The sequence below is a fragment of the Cyprinodon tularosa genome, unplaced genomic scaffold (assembly GCF_016077235.1).
Source record: "Cyprinodon tularosa strain WSP-4 unplaced genomic scaffold, ASM1607723v1 ctg223, whole genome shotgun sequence".
In the NCBI taxonomy this organism is placed as follows: domain Eukaryota; kingdom Metazoa; phylum Chordata; class Actinopteri; order Cyprinodontiformes; family Cyprinodontidae; genus Cyprinodon; species Cyprinodon tularosa.
Genome location: NW_024038833.1, coordinates 1,249,136 through 1,257,625, shown reverse-complemented (window position 1 = coordinate 1,257,625; position 8,490 = coordinate 1,249,136). Strand labels below are relative to the sequence as shown.

Below are 8,490 nucleotides of genomic sequence, written 5' to 3'. Positions count from 1 at the left end.
TGGCTGCATTACCTAAAGGGCTGGAGAAAGTCATTGTCTTTCTCTTGTTGAATGTAATATTACCAAAATTGTGTGCCTCTGCTAGTTTTAAACCGCGTTTTGTAAAATTTTGATTATTTTGCAAATGCAATCAATTCCCCTGCCCCAGTATCAGAGGAAATAGGGGTGAGCACGTTTATAAAAGCCACACCTTTTAAGATTGTTTTGGTAAAAACATTTTAAACTATTTTCCCTTTATGTTTCCCAATAATGCTTTACTTTGCATTGGTCTATCACATTAAATCCCAAAACAATACTTTTTTTAATATATTTTTTTGTATTATTACCTCAAAAGCACATGAGAAAAAAGTGGGTAAAACTTTTTAAGGAATATAAGAAATTCCCTTATTTGTTTTATTTTTCCCATTCCTATAACAGCAGTTACTGTAAAAGCTAAATCATAGAATTTTTAGTATTTATGAGGCCAAGCATTAAGCCATTTTTTTTTTTTTTTTTTACTTAAAGATTTAATTGTCAAAGCTGAAATAAAAAAGATGTCGTTAATCTATTGGCTAAGGGAGCAGATCAAGATGTAGCTATTACCACTTTACATGAAAAATATTTTTTTTATGTTCTTGTGAGTCCCTATGCAAATTTTATGGAGATGGACCACAGTTTTGTATTGTAAATATGTCAAAGTTTTGCTATGAATAATGTTCAGATGCATGTATCGTTATTTTTTTGTTTTATTTTCATTGTCATGGAGACATTTAGGCTTGTTCTGAGCCTATTTTGCACTGCATTGCTCTGTCCTCACATCAACACATTTTTATATCAACCCTGTATATCCAGGGAATCTTGAACTCTACACAAACGGAAGATGATGCTTTGTGAGGTTTAGTAGTTCTTAGTTTTTAACACAATTTTGAAAATTTATACTGTAAATGGGGTTTTTTCTGTCGCAATATGTGCAATGCTCTGCACTTATTTCTGTTTCTCTCTTACCATTTTTTGTCTTCACCTATCAAAAAAATAAAGTAAAACACCTGTTTTGCCAATTTATATTAAACTTTACATGTTCAACCTGCCCTTCTCAACTCTCACTAGTAAATGCTCATAATTACCATCCTCCGCATTTATTGCTGAAAACGCACAACCAACCCTAGGTCCATGTCTCCTATAGGCTGTGAAACTAATAAAAACGATCGGTCTTGAAACTTTTATAAAGACGACTTGGTTTAATCTGTCAAGTTTATTTTTAGTGTTTAGTCATTGGAATATAATTAATCCCTGTTTTTAACTTCATCCAGGATGGGAGTATGGGGGAGAATGACACTAAGCTATTACAAAATGGGCTTTAATCATATTATTAGTTTAAAGCAGAGGTCTTCAACAGGGGGTCCGCGACCCCTAGGGGGTCCGCTGAGGTACTGCATGGGGGTCGCGAAAGTCTTGGTTGATTACTTTTTTTTATATTCCCTCCTGCAATTTTTTGCACTAATTAAAATGTCTTTAAACCCACATTAACATGAATTCAACACACTGTAGTAAACAGATAAATGAAAGCAGAAGATGTCTTTCAGTCATCAATGCACACATTCAGCGACACACAGGAGCTCTTTAAAACCTGGGCACTGTTTTATTCACAACACCTGTCCCATCAAACAGGAATCAGAAATACTTTAATAATCCCAGGGAGAAATGACTTTCGTTACATGACTCCATATGTAATAGAGTGACTATAGGACCAGTTTGATATAACACAATTTCATACAAAATATATAATTAGGGGGTCCTCGCTCCATCTGGCAATCAGTTTGGGGGTCCTTGGCCTCGAAAACGTTGAAGACCCCTGGTTTAAAGGGTCTCTTGGAAATATATTTTCTGAAGAATTCCTTTTTGGATTTGATCTTAAATCAATAGTTTCAAATGTGAACTAAAACTCTGAAGACATTGTGACAGTAGTTCTTACCTCCTATATTCATGGTGACATCCAGTTTATAGGTCCCTAGAATTAAACTCTAGCTCAGACTCAAGGGTGAACTCTTTTTGCTAAAAAAAAACAAACAAGCTATAATATAAAGTTGTTTTTTGTTTTTTTTACCCATAGTGTTTACTCAAGTAGCCATCATGCAATTGACCTCAATACACGCAAAGCTGAATAAGCTTATCTTTTAATTCAATGGGCTATTAAAATGTAAAACAATCCAATCAAAGCCATGCTTTATCACACACCATTGGATTGTAAGTCAGTTTATTTGAACAGGATGGGGCAGTACAGTCTATACCTTTATAACTCATCAGCACACTCTTATATAATGGCGTTCGAACACAGCACATCGCGTGGCTAACAAGTAACTAATCAAGAGTCAGCCTACTCATAAGACATGTAGAACAGGTGTTTGGTAGGAGTCACGCTACATTTACAGTATATCATCTTGCCACATGGCGACGTCTTTGCATTCACTTGGCATCGACTTATACAGTTTGAACAATTATGAGTGCAATGTGCTAAGACTCCAGCAAAAAAAGACAGTATAGTAAAATAGAAATTTTAAACATGTGAGCAGGGAGATGGAGTTCTTTACCATAGGAAAGAGATTTTGGCAAATAAATTTTGGTTAATATGACCATGCTTTCCTTTGCAAAAAAAGGAAAACCATTTACAGCAAAGTTGATACCAAAAAGTGAACAGAGGATGTAAAATGGATGCAGCAGATGTGGCTTTATCTTAATTCTGTCGCCAGAACTTGCATGAATGGAGAGATAAAGCATTAGCGGAGCTCAGCAGAGATGGTGAACATTCCCTCGGATCTGACAGAAAAACATACAGCTGCTAGAACACTTGTACAACAGGGCTGTGTTAGGCTTTACTTAACATTTAAATGCTTTGAACTGTGTTTGGATTATGTATTACAGATGAGCAATACTATTAACCTTCTGTCTGTTGTGTGTAACTTACCCTTACCTAATTTCCTTTTCTGGCCATATTAAAATTCCAATACTGAAGCTGATTTTCAGTCCAACCATGCAAAGTAAACAATGACTGAAAAAAAAACCTTTTGGAAAATTAATTTCCCACGTAAGTCAATCCCTGATATGAGATTGTGTGCTTGGTTTCTGTCAACAGCTGCTTTGTGCCCTGTGTGCTGAGAGCAGTGACTCTGGATTAGTTTCACCAAAACCCTTGTTTTAACCTGAAGGTACACAGTTACATGATTTCTTAAACATTTTGTTGTTTTTTTAATGAAGCAGTCCTGAGCACAGCCCTGCACACTGTCCCAACACATATTCAAAAGTAAAACCTTTTCTCCAAAACATCATTTTCATAATACCTGCACCTTCCTTACAGCAGACCCATCTGTGACAGCAGCCCGCTAACATTGAGTTACATTTTACTTTACTTCCTTCCCCACATTAATATAGTTATGCTTTGGTTAGTCCTTGCGCATATATAGATGGGTTGTGGGCCCATGGGAGTGTGCATCATCCTGGTCAGTCCCCGACCTTCCTCCACTAGGCATTCTGCATCTCCTTGCCAATTTTGTAACTTAGGATCTTATTCCAGTCGATCTTGGTGCGCGTTACAGGCAGTTGGCGACGCAGAGCCTTGAAGGTCGTGTCAGACATAGTCTGGTAGTTTTCATTGATTGCAGTCTTAGGGGGGGAAAACAAGTTATCCATTAAGATGCTTTTCATACAAAAATCTGAAAATGTGTGTGGGGAGTTGCAAAGAAATGAAAATGGATGCGTACCTGGTATTCATTTTCAGCATTCCTAATTATTTCAACAAATTCCTTTGCGGTTTGACTTTCATTCTGCAAAATGAAACATAAAATGATCCTTACTGTATCCTGAAGTGTTTACAGGTTCTGCTGCACATAAAACTGAATATTTACTTACAGTCACTACAACTGAGTCTTCAACCTCCTTATGACTAACCAGTTGGACATTCCCATCTTCATAGTAATGCACCTTGACAAAGATAAAATACTGTTCATAGATAGTAGATATAGATAGTTCATAGATATAACCTTCTGAATAGAGTTCAGAAGGTTAACAACATTCCAATGCATCTTGAAAAGTAGTGATCATCCATGGTCACTAGACAAGCAGATATAGTAAAGAATGCTTTGCGAGAGCGCTCCTCGCAAAGCATCATGGGATTTGTTGTGATAGCAGCCCGCTGTCGGGTATAACAAAGATGGAGCATGTACCGTGTGAGGTACGTGACCAACAGGCAAAAATAGTGATCATCTGTCCATAGATTATATCTTCAGCTTTGTACAACCAGTAAAGCAACACCATGTGGCACAGGGCCCGTTGTTCCCTACCTACCCTGTTCAGGGCCAGCTCTAGATCTTGTTTTAGCAGTTTCCTTGTCACTAAACATCTGATATGAATGAATGGGTCTTTAAAAACTCTGTAGAGCTTTAAGGCCTGCAGAAATGGGTAGTACAATCATCTGAGTCATCAGAAACAAATGGAAAACTCTCAGAACAGTGGGCCCTGTGGGCCAGGGTTGGAAACCATAAGATCTTGGTACGATCTGGGATAGTGAACTGTTCCTTCTCTTTAAAATGATCAAGTTTTATGATAAGATTTTAAAATATGAGCTACCAGAAGAGTCGTTTTTCAGTTTGACTGTTGCTTTCCTTGTTTTTTTAAGTATCCTGCTAAACATTTTACACCTTAGTGGATGGGAGGTCAAGTCTTACCCTGAGTTAAGAGTCAAACTTACGACATTACTGATAACAGCCTGAATTAGGTGGCAGAGCGGCATAAATATGTACAGTAGCGTTCTGCATCATCTTAGGTAAAAACTTCATCATATATTTTAATATTCTACTATAAACTCAGAGTGAAAAAAAAATCTTCTCTCTCAGTCTGTGAATGTTTGCAGTTTTTACAGCATTGAAATTAATGTAAAGAAAACGCTCCAAATCGTGTACGATTCAAGCAGCACATTCCTAGAGTTAGATTTCCACACTAACCTGGATTTTCAAAACTCCAACCACATGAGCAGAGGACTGACCAAGAGTGAGCTTCCACTCTGACCTGCAGCGGCCGTTCCTTTGTTGGAGAAAGCAAAGCAAGCCTTACTATACAGACAAGCACAGAGACATTTACAGTAACCAAAACCTCTAAAGCTTCATTTGGCAGTTTATCGTTACAGATCAAAGATTCTTCAGGTACAGAGGAAGAACTTACCAGAAATTTTTGGGTTGAAACTGATGTCCTTCAATGCAGGCTATAATTGTCTGCTGACCATCAACTGTTTTCTCATACACCTGTGAAATATAGACTGTAAGAATAAAAGAGGATGTTGATTTTAACCAGCCAATATTTAAGTGTAACATACCGTACAGACTCCTGTAGGGTAGTGCTCTTTGACGTAGGCACTAAGGGCAGTGTCACAGGCATCTCTCCAGCTTCTCAGGGCCCCCTCTCCATCATGGGGCTGCACATCACTGACCTCTTTCCTCAAGTGATCGAAGCGGAACGATAAACGGTTGCGTGGGTCCAGGAATCGCCCCTGACCCAAATCACCATGCTCTGTTATCAGGACCTAAAAAAACAAACATAAGTGAAAGAATACTGTAGAAGCCGTTACTGTAATTTTTTCCGTTTTTTTTTTTTTTGTCTGAGAGAAAAGTAAATAAATACCATGTCTTCATATCCTTCGATTTTGGCAGGAGTAAACTGATCCATGTTGTATTGAGCAAAGGACCTGGCAATAGGGTTTAAACAAGAATAATGCAGACTTTAAAAATGCTAACTTTCATGGCAAGGCAGGTTTATTTCAATATCACAATTCAATACAAATCCAATGTAAGTGCTTTATATGAATTTAACAATAAATAGAAGAAAAATAAAATCACAAAGAAAGCAAATAAATATAAAAGCAGGTAGTAAAAAAAAAAAAACAGTTGGATCTCAACCTTGAACTAATGATATCTCAGTTAACAGTTTAACTAAAACAATCAAAGGCAATTCTACGGGCTGTAGAATCGCTCTAACAGGGCTGATGTGCTCTACTTCCTTAGTTCTAGTGACGCTGTTAACGTAGTCAATGCTGCTAAGAGTAAATGTAATAATAAGCTTTTCTAGCTCCTGCTTAGACATTAGTCCTTTAACCTTGGAGATATTCTTCAGGTAATAAAAGCCCGACCTGGTAACTGCCTTTAATTGTCTCTGAAGGCTTTCAAAGAATAAGAGTATTTAAGAATATGTTTTCTACTTACTTGCTTACAAATAACACATTTATATTAGCACATACATTGCGTTTGCTAAATATGTCAATTTAAAAATCGAAATTATAAATGTTTCCATTTCTGATGTTAAGTAAATACTACTTACTGGGAAGCCCCCTCTCTGAGGAGGTTGTCATTATTGAGAAGAAGTCGAACATCTAGAAAGACAAACAGAAACTGATGTTATGTTTTTGAGAGGGCAAAAAAATAAAAATAAAAAACAACAGAAAAAAACATCCAAAAAGCAATAGCAGCATTAAAATAAAAGAAAAATATGCTATTTTAAGAACTACAGAAAAAAAGCTTTACAAAAGCTGAGACTAAGAGTAATATTGGACTCAACTGTTCTTGTATAGTAGAAATGATAACGTTGGAGGAAAATAAGAAAAACTCTCAATTCAGCTGTGTAAGATCATTGCCAGGAAGAGAAAGATATACGAAGGACATTCCAACTTCTTACCATTGAAGACTTCATTGAACTCTCCAGGTGGAGCATGAGTGACAAAGTTTGCCGCTATGCGGACCTGCAGAAGTTTAAAAAAAAAAAAATAATTTATTGCATCTCATCCTTACAACTATACACTTCAGAATAAACAAACACATATAATGAACTAAAAGCATCTGCTAGAAACATATTACCTTAGATAATGATAAACTATTCTAGTTTGTAAACTTGATTAAGATATTTTAAATGTTCTGCTTTGTTTGAACATTTCCGCTTTTGCATTCATGAAAGATGAGGCAAATATCGGGCTTTCAGTTTCTAAAAAAATAGATAAATAAAAATAAAAAAGTGAGTAAACCCAGTTTTGTGTATTGTAAAGCCGTATAGCCGCTTAAAGCGACCAGTAAGGTGAAATCACATTTTAAATATCAAGTAATTTAAGCTTTAGAGCACTGATTGTACTCTGGGGCTCCTACTGCACACAGTTATAAACACAGCAAAAACATATTTACGTATGTATAAACATCATAAGTATAGGCAAGTACAAGTATCTGTTGTGGACATTCTTGGCTGTCTTCCTGAGGCTTTAGTTTATCTATATCCATATATACATTGCAAGAAATTAGGAAATATATCAAGTTTTGGTCGTTTCTCCCAGTCCTAGTATTTATGGGAAACCAAGCAACTTGCTATAGGTTGTAACTTTGTAAAACAGAGGTTGGATGTAGATTCAAACGAGTCACCTGACCCTGTTTAGCAGGTCAACAGACCTGTGTGATACTTTTCTGTTATCAGAGGAATGTCACCTGGCTAGTCTCTTTCCTTTTATAGAAGTCACATCACTGCTTCGTTATATATCTAGATTAACCTACGGGGCAGAAATGGCAGTTTACATTTGCATTACATCCTCAAATAAACTTAGTAATAATCAAAGTTGATGTAAAGTTCTCCCTAAGCTGAAGGCATTTCGAATGAGTGACATACTTTAGCTGCAACTGAATCTGTTTGACCCACAAATCTGTGAAGTAACATTAGCTGCTAATGTTAGCCAACTGTTATTTTTGTTAGGGAAGAACCTGCGACCAATGACTAATTTAGCAGGAAACGTTAATGCAGATTCAGGAAGTACGCTTAAATGCTTCAATAAATTTACTAACAGTAGTCCAGAACAGGGCGTCGGACTGGTTAACACCTCCCACCTCCCCAATAACATTTGATACCGCAGCTAGCCAAGCGTCACTAGCATAGCCTAGTTAGCTCATGGTAGCTTCAAACACAAGTTTGCGTTTTCCGCAAGTATTTGAACACTGGCATTATCTTTTCCGTTCGAGGCACTGAGAGTATATAAACCTGGAAAGTCATTCAAAAATACATTTAAAATAAATGGGTAGTAAACAAAGAATTTGTAACCAAACCTTCTCTTCATCTGACAGTGGCTCCTCAAAGTCAGCCATCTTGGCTTCCTGTAATATGACCCCACCTTTCCCAGCTGACGGACACTTCCACTGCAGGGGCTCTCACTCACACAAAAGAGAACTCCAATATTTAAAAATCGTTTATACAAAAACCTATGCTTCCCTTTCTACTATATCAAAAGCAGCTAAGAACAACCTTTAGCCAACAACTTGAAAAAGAAGTTTACCTCCAAGAACTTTATTTTAAATCGTTTGTTTTCCTGTTTACATCTACAAAATAAAAGGAAAAACGATGTACCACTTTAACTAAACCTTCCCAACTGGAAACGGCATTCTTATTTGCACTTTTGTATTATATATATTAATAATTAAGGGGCAATGCAAAATCATAATATAT

General features: G+C 36.6%; 1 protein-coding gene across 1 annotated transcript; it reads right to left on the bottom strand.

The window, feature by feature from the left end:
* Positions 1 to 2,216: 2,216 nt before the first annotated feature.
* capza1b (capping actin protein of muscle Z-line subunit alpha 1b) lies at positions 2,217 to 8,249 on the bottom strand. The gene is made up of 10 exons (XM_038286342.1): positions 8,094 to 8,249; positions 6,694 to 6,757; positions 6,340 to 6,391; positions 5,647 to 5,710; positions 5,342 to 5,548; positions 5,191 to 5,270; positions 4,974 to 5,052; positions 3,883 to 3,954; positions 3,735 to 3,797; positions 2,217 to 3,636 (listed from the first exon to the last, which is right to left on the bottom strand). The coding sequence occupies exons 1-10, from the start codon at positions 8,130 to 8,132 to the stop codon at positions 3,496 to 3,498; spliced, it is 861 nt and encodes a 286-aa protein (XP_038142270.1). The 5' UTR covers positions 8,133 to 8,249; the 3' UTR covers positions 2,217 to 3,495.
* Between the last annotated feature and the right edge of the window lie 241 nt (positions 8,250 to 8,490).